We start from the raw sequence: 17,134 nt of genomic DNA on the forward strand, positions 1-17,134 counted from the left end.
GTGTCGGATGTGATAGTGCATGTGGTTTTTATATGATGTTTTATATGATTTTATATTCTGATGTACATCGTATAAAGCTATTTCATATATCATGATATATGCTTTAGTGTTCTGTATCATGGTGAACTATGCAAAGTGTGTCACGGTTCAGCCTTGACGCCTCCATTTGGGCATGTCAATGTGTGTGGTTGCGATCATCTATGCCCATATATGTCTTTCCGTGTGTGTTTCGGTGTGTGTTATTCGTATCATGTGTCTCTTGTCCTATTGATATTATGGTTTGCAAATGTTGCTTGTTGTTGTCTGTGTATTTAAGTTTATATATTTATAAATAAGTGTATGTGTATTTAAGTGTTTGCACTTTTCTTAGAATATTGTCAGTGGTTGACAGCATAGCATAGCATATGTGTTTGCTTAACCATTATTGGCGTTATTTCACTCCCGTAATAAAAGTTGTGCTCTACACGCTAACTGAACGTCATGACATCTGTTTCTGAATCTTTTGAACTATTTACAGATATATAACCATTTGATCCACTGGAAATATGATAAAAGGGAGGATTATTTGTTTCATACACACTGAATATTCAAAGTGTTTCACAGAAGACAGAATAACAAAGGTTTATATGATAATCCTGGACACATTGAGAGAACACAATCCAGAAACAAGAGGAGATATTTATTATAAGAAGAAACTCAAAAAGAAACAGCAAGAAAACAAAGGAAACCAATAAAATAAGGAGAACCCTAAACACTGCAGAATACACTGAGGAAAACACACTCAACAATGCTAACAGGAGGCTGAGCAGCCGCTGAAGAATCACAGGCTAAGGAACCGCAGGATGTCCCCTCAGGAACCATATGATGTCCCCCAGCCCACAGTCTGTCCCACACAAGCTACAGGTGAAGCATGATGCGTCGTGAGAGAGCCAGATTCAAAACTCTCAGGTTGAGTGGAGCCTTGCTCACTGATGTCTTTGCCTGGAAATTGGGGGGTCACACTGAGCTGATAGTCCTGCCATGATCAAGTCCAGGGCAGCAGGGCTCTTGCTTGTGAGCACTTTAGACGCTCAGGTGTGATCATGTGTTGCCAGTGTTCAGTTGCAGGTCTTTCAAAACAGTGATGGAAGGTCGGGAAAGATTTTCGAGTTCTACTGTTAGCATTTTTTGAAACGAAGAGCACATTCTTCATCATTACCGTTCTGTTTCAGAAAGGTTTCAGTCTGCAGTCAGCAGTGCTAAACATTGTGATAATAATGTACTGAACAGAGAGTTTTTCCCAAACCAAACACACCTAATGAAATGACTGAAATTAATCAGTAGCAGTAGAGTTCAGCACTTCAGAGTAGACACTGTGTTCCAGCTGTCCTCTCTTCTCCTGTCCTCTCTTCTCCTGTCCTCTTCTGGGTTTTCTCTTACTGAAATGGAAGGCAGCGTAATTCAGCTCCACAGGGTCGTGGTCCTGAGGGAACACACACAAAAGACATGAAACGTTTGTACCACCCGACTGCTGTTACAAGATTCCTAGTCTTGAAATGCAAAATTATGTCAGGTGCATCAATTCATATGTGCACCTGTGTTCACATTACCTGACTGGTTATCTTTGTTTCCATAGCACCCTGTTGAAGTCTCACTGTAGTGGGACAAAGAGCAATTATATGACTCCCACATCCCTCTTTCCAGTCTCTTTTAGTAAATACACGACACACACGAGATACAATTTCTCCATTAATATATGTGCTTTCATCTTGTTCAGCTTTGTAACAGCTTTAACAGACACTCACCACTGCAGTGTTCACAGTTTCTCCTTCTACAGATTAAAACTGCCTGTGCAGAAATGACGAGCACACACACTCCCAGAGCTGCTCCCACCATCATCAGCACAGCATCCACAGGACTGGCTGTGGTTTACAAATGAACAAAATCAGGAGATCCACAAGTGATATGATCACAAATGTTCATACAGAAACATATTTAACTATAGTGTGACATAAACATTTCAGTATTGTGGTATTAACTTCAGCATTTCAACCACCCACCAAAACCAGTCACCAAAAACCACACCTTTGAACTCTGCAGTCTCACTAAATATTACACAAACATAATAACATGCAATAGTTTAAAAGAGAAAACACTGCACAAATATGTGTGTGTGTGATAAGTCATCACAATTTGATTATAATGTGATAACACAATTTGTTTGTGTGATAAATTACTTTTAACAGACTATTCACTAAATATTAAGGAAATATTTACTTTATTATACAGTAATACAACAGAATAACTGGATTTGCCTATTTAATTGCCTGCACATTTTATAAAACCTAGGTTGTATTTATAATGTCTGGATTGTGTTTATAATATCTCGATTCATCTGTAGCTGTTTTAACATAAACATTGCAAATCCGGCTACCAAATCCTGATATAGATAACATTAACAAGTAAGTTATAAATATGACCCACTACCACTTATTAATATTTTTAAACACTTACTCAGACCTACTGTTGTTCCGTTTCCAAGAAGGATCTTCCCACAGGTGAGCACAGCGCAGTAGTAAGTGCCAGTATCAGAGACGCTGAGGACACTCTTGGAGAGGTTGTACACACAGCTGTGTGGAGAAGAGCTGATCTCACACTGACGGCTGCTGTTGTGATGAGTGGAGATGATTTCAGGATGGGAGTCTCCTGCAGAAGATCTGAACCAGAACACTTGGAGTTCTGCTGTTCTCCTCTCAGAGAGGACGCTACACTGCAGAGACACGGACTCTCCTGGAGGAACCCTCTCCACTTCTGGACTTTGGACCACTGATATGTTTAATTCTGCATGTCCTACTTGGAAAAAATTAGTAATCATAAATTCTTGGTATCCCTAAAGTATTTTGGGCAAGAAATCACAAACAGATAAATTCAGTCTTTACAGTGCATAGTGCATGATGGAAACAACACTTTAAATTGGTAAGGGACAAATCTAATAATGTTAGAACTTACAGCATCTGTATTGTATTTGAACAGTTGAAAGAGCAGATATTACCTGTCACAGCTAAGAAAGTTCCAGTGGAAAACGTAATCACATTCACTACATAAACTCCACAGAAGTACATGCCTTCATCGTCGTTAGTGACATTGGAAAAACACAGTGAAATGTTGCTCTCAGAAATCTCCATTTTGATTCCTGTTTTGTTGAACTCAGGTAAAATTATGTAATCCTTGTTTGCTAACTTTAATCCAACCTCTTGAAATCTCTGTCCAGATTTTTGCTTATACCAAACCATTTTATCACTACTCATGTGTTTTTCAAAAGTGCATGTCAGATTCACGGCTTCACCAAGCATAGCTGAGACGACAGCTGTCTTCTGATAAAGACCCACAGTTTGGCAGAGACCTGTGAATTAAGATGAAGTCAAATCTATCTTATGATAATAGTCAGTTAAAACTGAATTCATTGGTATTCTGTAAAAAATAAAACTTACTGGTTTTGTACAAAGTTATAATGAAAATCCAGACTTGGGTTATCCTCATATGACACATGATCTTTCTTTGGAGCAAAATGAGAAATTATAAGATCCTTTCAGTCCGTTTGACATTACCTGATCTGGCCACAAGACATTCTCTGGCCCCTTTTCACAACTGGTTCAAAAAGTCTTGGTGCCACAACAACCAATGAAATCTTATAGGAAGTGTTACTTCAGAGAAAAACTACTGGAGTGGAAATACATTTGTGTACAATTTCACAAAAAGTGTGACCATGTTGAATGTTGAAAATGTTTATGCTATTTGTATTTTTCATCTTTCATAGATTGCATGTTGAGAGCACAAGTTTACACCTATACTAAAAGTATTTCATCTATTTTCACAACTAATTTCACAACTTCACAGATTTCACGTTAGCACCCCTTTCTTCTGTTACATCAAGATACATTATAGCAAATTGATTTATTTCAGGTTGTATCTACCAAACTGTGAGGTTTCATATGCTTCATTGGTATTTGGTATATATCTCTAGTGCCTCCACTTTTCTTTGCTGCATTTTGTCACAACACTGTAGAACGTTTTAGAATTAAGACTAGAATAGTCAGACTCAGACTGAAAAATGAACTAACCAACAGGCAGGAATAACCAAAGACATACACAGAGTCCAGATACTAGCAAAGACAGAGTCCAACAAACCATACAAGCAATACACTAAGCAGCCCTGAACAAGGGCAGGAACGGGCTTAAATGGGACAGACCAACATGACCATCTAATTAGGACTAGGTGGGCACAATTATCAGAGGGCGGAGACAGATTGGAAGGAGAGACAGACAGGCATGGAAACACACTAGCACAAGGAAAAACACACTAGCACATGGGAACACACACCAGCACATGGGAAAACACACTAACACATGGGAAAACACACTAGCACATGGGAAATCACACTAGCACATGGGAAAACACACTAGCACATGGGAAAACACACTAGCACATGGGAAATCACACTAGCACATGGGAAAACACACTAGCACATGGGAACACACACGAGCACATGGGAACACACACAAGGAAGTGCTAGAGGGAAGGCTGGGCGGAGCTTAGAGGGACCAAATACCAAGATTGGGGGGGGGGGGGGGGGCTGGGTGTGACAATAACACAGCTGAAATAAACAGTTTTTTAAAAGTATTTTTATACAGTTAGCACATTGTGAGATCAACAGAAAATCAAATAACTACAGTATAAAATGATAATAAAAACATCAGCATAAGAACTTGCTTGAAACAAATTCCTAGAGCAATGCTTACATGAGTACAAATTTGTAATTATTCATGGTTAATATTTATCTATGATGTATTATAATCAAACTAACGAAACAAATTTTCCTTAAACAGAGATTGTTCTAAACACTGACAAAAGAACAAACATAACTACAGCTTTACTGTCACGGTCACAGCTCCGGACCCCTCCTTGTGGGCGTGTCGTTATGTCGTCTGCGTGCAGTTATGTCCATGTTTGTAGTTCCGTGGGTGTGGGTCGTTAGTGAGCGTGTTCGTAGTCGCACCTGTGCCTTGTCTCGTGATCACTGGGGAATGTGTTCATCACCTATTTAATGTGCGTTCGGGCTCGTCTTTGTCTACAGTTTGTGCGTGAGTGAGCTGCATGTTTCGGTGTGCTTGCGCTATTGTGCCGGACTTCGTGTTTTCTGCCACTAAATAAACGTGTGTGTCATCACCAAGACCTTCGTCGTGCCTGACTCCACCCATCATCACATTTACACTAGCGCTGTAATCTAAGAAGATTAGATTACAATAGAGCTGTAATCTAAGAAGATTAGATTACACTAGAGCAGTAATCTAAGAAGATTAGATTACACTAGAGCTGTAATCTAAGATTAGATTACACTAGAGCAGTAATCTAAGAAGATTAGATTACACTAGAGCAGTAATCTAAGATTAGATTACACTAGAGCAGTAATCTAAGAAGATTAGATTACACTAGAGCTGTAATCTAAGATTAGATTATACTAGAACAGTAATATAAGAAAATTAGATTACACTAGAGCTGTAATCTAAGAAGATTAGGTTACTCTAGACCTGTAATCTAAGAAGATTAGATTACACTAGAGCTGTAATCTAAGATTAGATTACACTAGAGCAGTAATCTAAGAAGATTAGATTACACTATAGCTGTAATCTAAGATTAGGTTACTCTAGAGCTGTAATCTAAGAAGATTAGATTACACTAGAGCTGTAATCTAAGATTAGGTTACACTAGAGCTGTAATCTAAGAAGATTAGATTACACTAGAGCTGTAATCTAAGATTAGATTATACTAGAACAGTAATATAAGAAAATTAGATTACACTAGAGCTGTAATCTAAGAAGATTAGGTTACTCTAGACCTGTAATCTAAGAAGATTAGATTACACTAGAGCTGTAATCTAAGATTAGATTACACTAGAGCAGTAATCTAAGAAGATTAGATTACACTATAGCTGTAATCTAAGATTAGGTTACTCTAGAGCTGTAATCTAAGAAGATTAGATTACACTAGAGCTGTAATCTAAGATTAGGTTACACTAGAGCTGTAATCTAAGAAGATTAGATTACACTAGAGCTGTAATCTAAGATTAGATTATACTAGAACAGTAATATAAGAAAATTAGATTACACTAGAGCTGTAATCTAAGAAGATTAGGTTACTCTAGACCTGTAATCTAAGAAGATTAGATTACACTAGACCTGTAATCTAAGAAGATTAGATTACACTAGAGCTGTAATCTAAGAAGATTAGATTACACTAGAGCTGTAATCTAAGAAGATTAGATTACACTAGACCTGTAATCTAAGAAGATTAGATTACACTAGAGCTGTAATCTAAGAAGATTAGATTACACTAGAGCTGTAATCTAAGAAGATTCGATTACACTAGACCTGTAATCTAAGATGATTAGATTACACTAGAGCTGTAATCTAAGAAGATTCGATTACACTAGAGCTGTAATCTAAGATGATTAGATTACATACTTATTTCTGACCGCCCTCTGTGTGCTTTTGTTCCTTTGGATTTGCAATCAGAGACGTGCATTACTGCATAATTCAGCTTGTCTGCATCACACTCCTTTGGGATTGAGGGGATATGAGAGGAGTCTGAGTTATGGTAGTGGGAGAACACCTCACAGGTTTTGGGCGTGGCTCAAAGACAATGACGCAGGCCGCTAGGAGAGGCCTTGCTAACGCTGCTATAGCAACGCTCCTTCACACTCCGTCAGGGAGATAGTATTGTATTGATAGTATTGTATTGATAGTATTGTGCTGGATCCACAGGGTTTACTAATGCTGTGTGACACATTTAAGCTGTAGACCTCAGATATTTCAGTTTAGCCCACAATTTGAATGTTGAAAGCATTAATTGTCCTGTTAGTAAATAACATTGATATACACTGTTGTACAAGAGTATAACTGGGGTGCAAAACTTGGTTCTGTTAGAATTTTCTGAAGAGCACATTCCTCATCATTAAGGGTCTCCTTCAGAGAGATTTCAGTCTACAGTCAGCAGTGCTGAACATTGTGATAATAATGTACTGAGTACTGAACAGAGAGTTTTTCCCAAACCAAACACACCTAATAAAATGACTGACTTAGACGTCATGAATTAATCAGTAGCAGTAGAGTACAACACTTCAGAGTAGACGCTGTAGTCCAGCTGTCCTCTCTTCTCCTGTCCTCTCTTCTCCTGTCCTCTTCTGGGTTTTCTCTTACTGAAATGGAATGCAGTGTAATTCAGCTCCACAGGGTCGTGGTCCTGAGGGTGCACATACAAAAGACATGAAACGTTTGTACAACCCGACTGCTGTTACAAGATTCCTACTCTTAAAAAGCAAAATTATGTGTGCTGTGACATCTAGCCCCGCCCCCAACCTGTCAAGTTTGTTTATGTAGCCATGTGCTTTCTGACAGTCTTGGTCCCTCCTTGATTTGTAGCCCCGCCCCTTGTAATTGCATTCAGGTGTCTCTTGTTTTGTTTGGTGTATTTAAACCCCTTGTTTGGTCAAGCCTGAGCTGTTCGTTGTTATTGGTTCCACGGCCCTTTTGTCTGTGTTTGTGAGAGGACCAAACTTAGTCAGTGTTGTCTTTGCAGTATTGTGTCTGAGCCTTAGTTAAGTGTTGGGAAATGTCTTTGTTGAACTCTTTGTCTGATCTAACTGCTTGTATCTTCCTGATTTTGGATTGTCCTTTATTAAATCTTGTTCCTCTCAGAATCGTGCGTCCACCTCGTCCCTCCATGATGCCCCAGGCGTCACAGAATGAACAGCTTTTGGGACTGGAGGTGCAGCTCAGGGATCGGCTGGCTGGCCGGCTGTGTCCCGACTAGGTGGGTCAATCTGTAATGTGGTAGCGTGTTGTTCAATAACGGGGCGGATCACTGCCTGTGTGCACATTACCTGACTGGTAATCTTTGTTTCCATAGTACCCTGTTGAAGTCTCACTGTAGTGGGACAAAGACCATAGTAAATATATTTATATACATATTTATATTTATACATTTCTGCTTTCAGGTCTTGTACAGCTTTGTAACAGCTTTAACAGACACTCACCACTGCAGTGTTCACAGTTTCTCCTTCTACAGATTAAAACTGCCTGTGCAGAAATGACGAGCACACACACTCCCAGAGCTGCTCCCACCATCATCAGCACAGCATCCACAGGACTGGCTGTGGTTTACAAATGAACATAATCAGGAGATGCACAAGTGATATGATCACAAATGTTCATACAGAAACATATTTAACTATAGTGTGCTACTGAGTCCACTATCTCTAGAAGCCACCATCTAAGAATCACATTCATTAGTTACTAAATTAACATATAGAAATAAATGCATTAAATAAATAAATATATAAATAAACAAAATGTTTGACAGTATGTATTTATTATATCCAAGGGAATACACTGCATGATTCAGTATGTGAGTTTTTCCAGTGTTTGAGAGTTTGTGGTGTTTATATAGTGTTTATGTAGTCTTTATATAGTCTTTAAAAACTGTACTATTTTTATGCACTATTTTATTTTTTTATCTCGTCAACCAAGTATGTGTGTGTGTGTGAATGTTTTGAGTTGCGGTTTTCTGTTCCACCTTACTACCATACGGTCTCTCTTACAGCCCAGTTAATCAATCCACCATTTTGTCATGGGCCCAACCTAGACACACTCTTAACATTAATCTTTTAATTAATAAGTTTATACAACTTACATATATATACTGTTGTTCCATTTCCAAGAAGGATCTTCCCACAGGTGAGCACAGCGCAGTAGTAAGTGCCAGTATCAGAGACGCTGAGGACACTCTTGGAGAGGTTGTACACACAGCTGTGTGGAGAAGAGCTGATCTCACACTGACGGCTGCTGTTGTGATGAGTGGAGATGATTTCAGGATGGGAGTCTCCTGCAGAAGATCTGAACCAGAACACTTGGAGTTCTGCTGTTCTCCTCTCAGAGAGGACGCTACACTGCAGAGACACAGACTCTCCTGGAGGAACCCTCCCCACATCTGGACTTTGGACCACTGATGTAGTTAAATGTACATGTCCTACTGGGAATAGTTCAAAATTTGTGAGCTCTTGGTATCTGTAAAATATTTATGGCAATAAATCACATTCCACCTTTATATTGAGTACAGTATGATTACTGAAAGGACACTGTAAAAAAGCACAGGCAGAATTTAATAGCTATGGTCATATAAATAACTGTCTTAAAACTTACAGCATCTGTATTGTTTGAACAGTTGAAAGACCAGTGATTACTCGTCAGAGCTAAGAAACTTCTAGTGGAAATCATGGTTGCATCCACTAGATTAATTCCATAGAAGTTCATGGGTTCATTCTGTATCATATTTCATATACTGTATGCAAATACACCCTTGGGTTGCAGTCTTAATGGACAAAAATGTATAAATTCACACCTTTCACTGATAAAAATGTTCCTTTTCCAAACACAGTCTCAAACTTTCTTATGCCACAGAAATACACGGCCTCATCTGATGGTTCAACGCTGGTAATAGTGAGATGGCAGAATGCTCTTCCCTTCACAATGCTGAACTTTGGATGGTTAAACTCGCTGTAGTAAGTGGGAGTCTGTACGAGTTTCTGAGCCATGGCCACTATTCGAGGCTCATGTCCAACTTTTTGTTTGTACCAAACAACAGGATCAGTGCTGTCCTCTTCCAGCCCAAAGCAGTGCAGAGTCACATTACCTCCAAACACAGCAGTGATCACCGAGTCCAGCTGATTCACAATGTTTGTCCTTACAGGGTCTGCAGACAGGAACCCACGAATGGAACATTGTTTTATGCCAAAATTATTCTATAAACCAATTGCAAAATTACTTTTTCATGCAGCTTAAAAAATTGTTTATCTTAGCAATTAATTAATAGGGCCTAAAACATCCTTGAGCATGTAGATAGTGAAAACATGTAGATAACGACTTTGATAAATGCAGCGTGACTAATACAAAATCAGGTGGCACTCACCTGTTCCACTAGACATCAGCGCTGTAAGACACACCAGGCTCACCACTCTCCTGATCCCCAGGCCTTGTTGCATGATGTGTTTGCTTATAAACTGCCAAAAGGTTGAACTGAACTTTAAATCAAAGATTTATGACGTACCATATTTACATCACACACTTCCTGTGTTTTCCCCCAATAAGGAGCTGCATCAAACAGTGTAGTGTAGTTCTTTGGTGTTTTATTGAATTAAGCCTACAACCCCTCCAGAAGGCTGAACTGTGAGGTCTTGATTCGTAGACACACCCCCTCCGAGCCCACATTGTTAAAGGTGTAGTAAATATGAAATAACTACTGCTATAGAGGCCTTCCTGGTGACTAAGGCTGTATCAGGTCTTACAGGTAATGTTAATGCATTTTCAGTGTCACCAGTTCTACACAGTTTTACAAGTTTTACCTTAATCAACCAGCCAAATAAACACAGCCCTGTTTATATCTAAGTAGACAAAAATCTAATCAAATCTCAGTTGGTCTCCTGTGTAACTCTGTGACTAAGACCACAGCAAACACCACTGGCACTGTTACTGGAGTGTCCATCTCTGCCTGGTGGCCAGGCCCGTCTCTACGTGGGTGGACCCATTTCTTGGGGTGGGGGGACGTGCACCCACACCAGGTCCCCGATGTCCATGAGACCTTCCCCAGCGGTATTGTGAGGTGGGGGGAGGTGGGGGGGTCTGTGGACTCGAGGAGCCCTAGTGTGGGACCCGGCACATCACAAGCAGCAGCTGCATGTTGCTGGCCTGAGAGCACTACAGCTGTCTCCGTGGTTCCAGAGGCCGTCCTAGTGTCTGTCCCCAGGACTCACAAGACCGTCCTAGTGTCCGTCCCCAGGACTCACAAGACCGTCCTAGTGTCCTTCCCCAGGACTCACAAGACCGTCCTAGTGTCTGTCCCCAGGACTCACAAGACCATCCTAGTGTCCTTCCCCAGGACTCACAAGACCATCCTAGTGTCCTTCCCCAGGACTCACAAGACCGTCCTAGTGTCCTTCCCCAGGACTCACAAGACCGTCCTAGTGTCCTTCCCCAGGGCTCACAAGGCCGTCCTAGTGTCCTTCCCCAGGGCTCACAAGGCCGTCCTAGCCTGTGTCCTCCCAGAGGTCCTCAGAGACCTCCACGCCTGTTCCAGAGGGCGTCGTGCAGCCCACCTGACCTTCTCCTGTGGCTCCACCCCGACGCAGCTCCCCAAAGCTGTGTTTAGGTTTGTTTCTGGTTTATTTCGCGTTTGCCTATGTTTTTGGTTCAGGTTACATTTTGAGTTTCATTTTGCGCACCTTGGGATACTGTCATATCTGGCACTGGCCCCACCTTCTCAGTCATGCCCTTGTTTTCATGTTCCATGAGAGTTATTTCAGTTGTTTTGCATCTTCATTTGTAACTCCACCCCTCGTTATTTGTCTCATGTGTATCTAGTTTAATTCTTTGATTATCTGTCATTTAAACCCTGTGATTCACATGTCGTTTCCTGATCATTGCATGTAGTCCCATGTTCCTGAGTCTTGGTTTACCACGCATGTTTCATGATGTGCATATATGCGTTTGTTATATGTTTCATGATACTGGCGATACTGGTGTGTGTCATGCTTGTGAGATTATGTTTCATAGTTTGTTTGGATCTTGCTTGTGTTTCCTTGTGTTCTAGTTATGTCTTTTCATACCATACACACTGATAAACTGACCCTGGACCATTGTTATGACCATGATTATGGATTTGGCCCTAATAAATCTTGCTCTTCTCATCACAGGCATCCAACCTTGCAATCACTCCACAACACCCTCGGCGTTACAGGCACTGAGCACGGCACCATAGACACTGTGAGGTAAGAGTAAGAGAAGAGTAAGAGAAGAGTAAGAGAAGAGTAAGAGAAGAGGGCAGTTTGGAGAACTCACCATAAATGACACTCAGACTACAGAGTGTCCAACAGGAAACATTCAGTGCACTAGACTACCAGACCAGCTGAACCACACATCAATAACACGGTGGCATTCTGGGAAGTAATAATTGGTAAGTGGTATTCTGGGTTTAAGTAAAAATGTCTGCTGCCGAAGGAGGCCACGCACTGAGAAGCTTATTGTTGCATTAATATATAGCAAAGTAGGAATTTCATTGTACAGGGATTAGGGTTAGGGTTAGGGTTAGGGTTAGGGTTAAACTTGCTCCTTACTGTGTATATGACAATAAAGCTTTGAATATATAAAGACTTGGGTGACTAACCAGAAATCAACATGTTACATGTATTAATAAAGTGAATGTTCAATATATTCCAGTACAGCTGAGTTTGCAATTGAGTTCTGATCTCACTCTCACCGGATTATCATCATTACCATGTAGTACTGCTGGACACAGGGCTGTTACTGGGTTTGTGTGTGTCCTGCTGGACACAGGGCTGCTACTGGGTTTGTATGTGTTCTGTTGGACACAGGGCTGCTACTGGGTTTGTGTGTGTTCTGTTGGACACAGGGCTGCTACTGGGTTTGTGTGTGTTCTACTGGACACAGGGCTGCTACTGGGTTTGTGTGTGTTCTGTTGGACACAGGGCTGTTACTGGGTTTGTGTGTGTCCTGCTGGACACAGGGCTGCTACTGGGTTTGTGTGTGTTCTGTTGGACACAGGGCTGCTACTGGGTTTGTGTGTGTTCTGTTGGACACAGGGCTGTTACTGGGTTTGTGTGTGTTCTACTGGACACAGGGCTGCTACTGGGTTTGTGTGTGTCCTGCTGGACACAGGGCTGCTACTGGGTTTGTGTGTGTTCTGTTGGACACAGGGCTGCTACTGGGTTTGTGTGTGTCCTGCTGGACACAGGGCTGTTACTGGTTTGTGTGTGTTCTGTTGGACACAGGGTTGTTACTGGGTTTGTGTGTGTTCTGTTGGACACAGGGCTGCTACTGGGTTTGTGTGTGTTCTGTTGGACACAGGGCTGCTACTGGGTTTGTGTGTGTTCTGTTGGACACAGGGCTGTTACTGGGTTTGTGTGTGTTCTACTGGACACAGGGCTGCTACTGGGTTTGTGTGTGTTCTGCTGGACACAGGGCTGTTACTGGGTTTGTGTGTGTCCTGCTGGACACAGGGCTGCTACTGGGTTTGTGTGTGTTCTGTTGGACACAGGGCTGCTACTGGGTTTGTGTGTGTTCTACTGGACACAGGGCTGCTACTGGGTTTGTGTGTGTTCTGTTGGACACAGGGCTGTTACTGGGTTTGTGTGTGTTCTGTTGGACACAGGGCTGTTACTGGTTTGTGTGTGTTCTGTTGGACACAGGGCTGTTACTGGTTTGTGTGTGTTCTGTTGGACACAGGGCTGTTACTGGGTTTGTGTGTGTTCTGTTGGACACAGGGCTGCTACTGGGTTTGTGTGTGTTCTGCTGGACACAGGGCTGTTACTGGGTTTGTGTGTGTTCTACTGGACACAGGGCTGCTACTGGTTTGTGTGTGTTCTGTTGGACACAGGGCCGTTACTGGTTTGTGTGTGTTCTGTTGGACACAGGGCTGCTACTGGGTTTGTGTGTGTTCTGCTGGACACAGGGCTGTTACTGGGTTTGTGTGTGTTCTACTGGACACAGGGCTGCTACTGGTTTGTGTGTGTCCTGCTGGACACAGGGCCGTTACTGGTTTGTGTGTGTTCTGTTGGACACAGGGCTGTTACTGGTTTGTGTGTGTTCTGTTGGACACAGGGCTGTTACTGGTTTGTTTGTGTTCTGTTGGACACAGGGCTGTTACTGGTTTGTGTGTGTTCTACTGGACACAGGGCCGTTACTGGTTTGTGTGTGTTCTGTTGGACACAGGGCTGTTACTGGTTTGTGTGTGTTCTGTTGGACACAGGGCTGTTACTGGTTTGTTTGTGTTCTGTTGGACACAGGGCCGTTACTGGTTTGTGTGTGTTCTGTTGGACACAGGGCTGTTACTGGTTTGTGTGTGTTCTGGCACCTCACACTGTGCTACTCTCATTATTGTTTCCTAACTGTAAGAACTGAAAAGTGACCTGAGTCAGTTGTCATAACTGCTAAACAGTCATTTCTGTACTGAAACTGGAGCCTAAAAGACCCTTGGCACCATTTTTTCTCTTCTTTCTCCTCCCCTCTCTAGCTCCACCACTTCCTCCCTCTCTCTCTCTCTCTCTCTCTCTCTCTCTCTCTCAACACACACAGAGGGGAAAATATTGTAATGCATATGCATGAATATTCCTTACAGTTGATCTAAATGCAAGTAGTCTAATCAAATATATAAAGGTATAAAATAGCAATATATGTATAAATAATAATGACAATATATCTAAAAATAATATTACCAATATCTGTATAAATAATAATGCCAGTATCTGTATGAATTGCATAATTGATATAATCTGTTCCTTTGTATGCATGTATGTTTATTCATACATCTGGTTTTAATTATGTAAATTTAATTGTATGTGTGTGTGTGTGAGTGTATGTGTGTTTGTGTGTGTGTGTGTGTCTTTTACAGTTTTCATTACCCACTACACCTTTACGTACAGTATACAGCAAGTACTCGGAGAATATTCTGCATATATCCAAGCATATATATATATATATATATATATATATATATATATATATATATATATATATATATATATATATACATACGTGTGTGTTTGTTTCTATATATATGACTGTGGGACTTGTGTGTGAGTGTGTGTGTGTGTGTGTGTGTGTGTGTGTGTGTGTGTGTGTGTGTGTGTGTGTGTGTGTGTGTGTGTGTGTGTGTGTGTGTGTCAAACTCATGCTTTGACGTGTTAGTGGTTGCTGCAGGTTGAGGTGTTGCAAACGAGTGGTTTTGCAGCTATAGGTCTGGATAGTCTCACCCACCCACAATACCACACAACCCCTGTGCTTCGTGTCTGAAGACTAATTTGACCACCCAGAGTGGCTTTCTCAGAAAAAACAACCCTTGTGTCCCCTGTCAGAGTTTCCACAGGATGCTCAGAGCTATTCTTAAAACGGCCATTTGATTTATAAACATATAGGCTACAAAGTCAATTTTGCTTTGACCTGTAGCCACTTGGATCTTCAGGTCTTTATCCGCTAGCACTGACTTTGATGACTGAGGCCTTTAACCGGCTTTTATGTTCTTGTGATCTTGTTTTTATATTTTCATTAGGATGAGCGTTTAATGACCACATTCATATTACTATCCTTAGACTTCCTTTAGAACACGCAATGACTAGTTTTATTTCATGGTTGCTAAACTTAAAGTATTTACGTTACACTTGTTAAAAAAAGACCAGAGTTAGGGTTAGGGACTTCTCCTCCGTATTACAGCAGGGCACTGCTGGACCTCCCCATGACCGTTTTCTCCCCACCAGGGGCGGACTGGGACAAAAAATCGGCCCTGGCATTTTTGGACCAGACCGGCCCACTCACACTCGATAACGCTTTTCACACTTTTCAGTTTTTTGAATGTGTATACCAACAGTTTACAAAATTACCATTTTAAAAAGTGTAATTTCCTTTAATTTCTGTACATTGTCCCTAAACACCTCCATAAAAACTACCAAACATTTCCCCTTCCTACCAAGCATAGCCTTAGCCTAGCCTACTACTCACCCCACAAATATTAATAGTATAATAATGAAAATAGAATGCTGCCTGCTGAGTGACTTAGTACTGTTTTTGTTGGTGAATGGAGGTTTTAAAAGTGTTCTCACATTTAAGACTATTTAGTTCAGAATGGAAGACATAAAAGTACTAAAATAGGTTTATTTTCTCATACAGTCAGTGTACACAAAGTCTTATAATAGAGGTAAGGACGTTATTCACTTATTTTACCTTTTGCATTTACAATACAAACTAACTCGGCCATAGAACATTAGCCAAAATGATTTTATTGATGTTTTATCAATTTATCAGATTTGGCAAAGGGTTTGGTTGCTTAACCCTACTCATTTTATAGCTGCTCTGAAAGGAGTCAGGCTTACCGCACGTTCTAGTACATGTTTCTGTCCACTGGCCACCGCCACCACTGTCATCAGCCACGGGAGCTGATGAAGGCCCTGCTGTGGCAAACATTTGAGTAATTTTTATACATTTGGCAGCGTTTACTTGAAGTTCAAGCTTCTTTTTTTGTCGTAGTTTCTCTGCACCTCCTTTGCGCTTTTTCTCCATCTCAGATACTCACATACGTTATGTTAATCAACGTTAGATTGCACTACGCACCGGCGCATGGAGGAGGGGGTGTTGATGATATGATTGGTGCAGCTCTGTGTCAGTAAAGAAAATAACCAATGGGCTGCATACCAGCGTGTTTAAGGACCGGTAAACTCTCGCGCTGACTTTTTTTTTTTTGCCAAATGCATTATGCAGGCAGCAGGAGCATCGCGAAAGGTGTGTTAATGTGATTCGCCAGACCAGTGTCAATCAGCCTGCCTCCATCTGAATCGGCCCACTGATCTACTTGTTTTATGGGCCGGTCAGACCAATATATAAATAGATAAAAAAGTGTCAGGACTGTCGGCCCAAATAGCACGTCGGCCCACCGGGAAAATGCCCGGTATGCCCGATGGCCAGTCCGTCCCTGCTCCCCACGAATGTTTGTGTCTTTATGTTGAGCCATTGTGTTTGTTCATCTAAAGTTCAGTACTTGAAACCAGGCAGCTTATGACTAATTGAACTAACGGGACAAATTATACACATGGTTTGTCAGTATTCAGTGGTCTTTCATGAAGAACTACACCCACCAATGTCTTACCATGATTTCTATATCTACCTTTGGATTGTTTGGGGCCACAGCACAAACTTAGGAATCACGTCCCCAAATGGAAATATTAACAAACAGACTTTAGAGGTGACAGACATAACTGGCCACAAGGACTCCAACAGCAGACAGATAGATCAGAGTGTTGATTAGATCAACTGTAATAACTGTAATAACTGTAATAAGTCCTATGATCCAGTGTCCCTGTCACGTAGGGCTCCGCCCCCCTCCTCTAGCTGTCACTGCGGTCCCCTGTTCTATCTGCCTTTGCCTGTTGATCCCGCCTTGTTATCTGTTGTCATGGTTTCCCTTGTTGGTTATTTTGTGATATTTGTGTGATGCTAGTGTTTGCTCTTGCGTTGATCATTCCTGTGCTCATCCCGCTGT

The 17,134-nt window shown here is 41.4% G+C and overlaps 2 protein-coding genes and 1 long non-coding RNA gene across 5 annotated transcripts; 1 reads left to right on the top strand and 2 right to left on the bottom strand.

Annotated features, from left to right (window-relative positions):
* Window positions 1-697: 697 nt before the first annotated feature.
* On the bottom strand, window positions 698-3,590 carry LOC143526584 (uncharacterized). The gene is made up of 6 exons (XM_077021061.1): window positions 3,471-3,590; window positions 3,032-3,382; window positions 2,494-2,829; window positions 1,785-1,901; window positions 1,590-1,633; window positions 698-1,462 (listed from the first exon to the last, which is right to left on the bottom strand). Exons 1-6 carry the CDS (start codon window positions 3,526-3,528, stop codon window positions 1,313-1,315), a joined length of 1,056 nt encoding a protein of 351 aa, XP_076877176.1. The 5' UTR covers window positions 3,529-3,590; the 3' UTR covers window positions 698-1,312.
* Window positions 3,591-6,339: 2,749 nt separating this feature from the next.
* LOC143526583 (uncharacterized) lies at window positions 6,340-10,092 on the bottom strand. Of its 3 annotated transcripts, none has more exons than XM_077021059.1 (6): window positions 10,004-10,092; window positions 9,437-9,787; window positions 8,729-9,064; window positions 8,073-8,189; window positions 7,920-7,963; window positions 6,340-7,279 (listed from the first exon to the last, which is right to left on the bottom strand). In XM_077021059.1, exons 1-6 carry the CDS (start codon window positions 10,074-10,076, stop codon window positions 7,130-7,132), a joined length of 1,071 nt encoding a protein of 356 aa, XP_076877174.1. In that variant the 5' UTR covers window positions 10,077-10,092; the 3' UTR covers window positions 6,340-7,129. The 3 variants fall into 3 exon arrangements, with proteins under 3 accessions (XP_076877174.1, XP_076877173.1, XP_076877175.1); XM_077021058.1 differs by having other exon boundaries at window positions 8,729-9,067; XM_077021060.1 differs by having other exon boundaries at window positions 7,203-7,235; window positions 8,729-9,067.
* On the top strand, window positions 7,549-8,283 carry LOC143526586 (uncharacterized). Its single transcript, XR_013133895.1, has 3 exons — window positions 7,549-7,633; window positions 7,735-7,849; window positions 8,034-8,283. It is a non-coding gene; the product is annotated as an uncharacterized LOC143526586 (long non-coding RNA).
* Window positions 10,093-17,134: the final 7,042 nt, after the last annotated feature.

The sequence above is a fragment of the Brachyhypopomus gauderio genome, chromosome 11 (assembly GCF_052324685.1).
Source record: "Brachyhypopomus gauderio isolate BG-103 chromosome 11, BGAUD_0.2, whole genome shotgun sequence".
NCBI classification, from domain to species: Eukaryota; Metazoa; Chordata; class Actinopteri; order Gymnotiformes; family Hypopomidae; genus Brachyhypopomus; species Brachyhypopomus gauderio.

Excerpts from the sequence above, each read along its gene's own strand:
- LOC143526584 (XM_077021061.1), bottom strand. The coding sequence starts at position 3,528 with ATGTGTCATATGAGGATAACCCAAGTCTGGATTTTCATTATAACTTTG. Across the intron at positions 3,383-3,470 it reads TATAACTTTGTACAAAACCA|GTCTCTGCCAAACTGTGGGT; the intron begins GTAAGTTTTATT and ends CTTAATTCACAG. Across the intron at positions 1,634-1,784 it reads AAACTGTGAACACTGCAGTG|TGAGACTTCAACAGGGTGCT; the intron begins GTGAGTGTCTGT and ends GTCCCACTACAG.
- LOC143526583 (XM_077021058.1), bottom strand. The coding sequence starts at position 10,076 with ATGCAACAAGGCCTGGGGATCAGGAGAGTGGTGAGCCTGGTGTGTCTT. Across the intron at positions 8,190-8,728 it reads TGGAACAACAGTATATATAT|CCAGTCCTGTGGATGCTGTG; the intron begins GTAAGTTGTATA and ends TGTAAACCACAG. Across the intron at positions 7,964-8,072 it reads AAACTGTGAACACTGCAGTG|TGAGACTTCAACAGGGTACT; the intron begins GTGAGTGTCTGT and ends GTCCCACTACAG.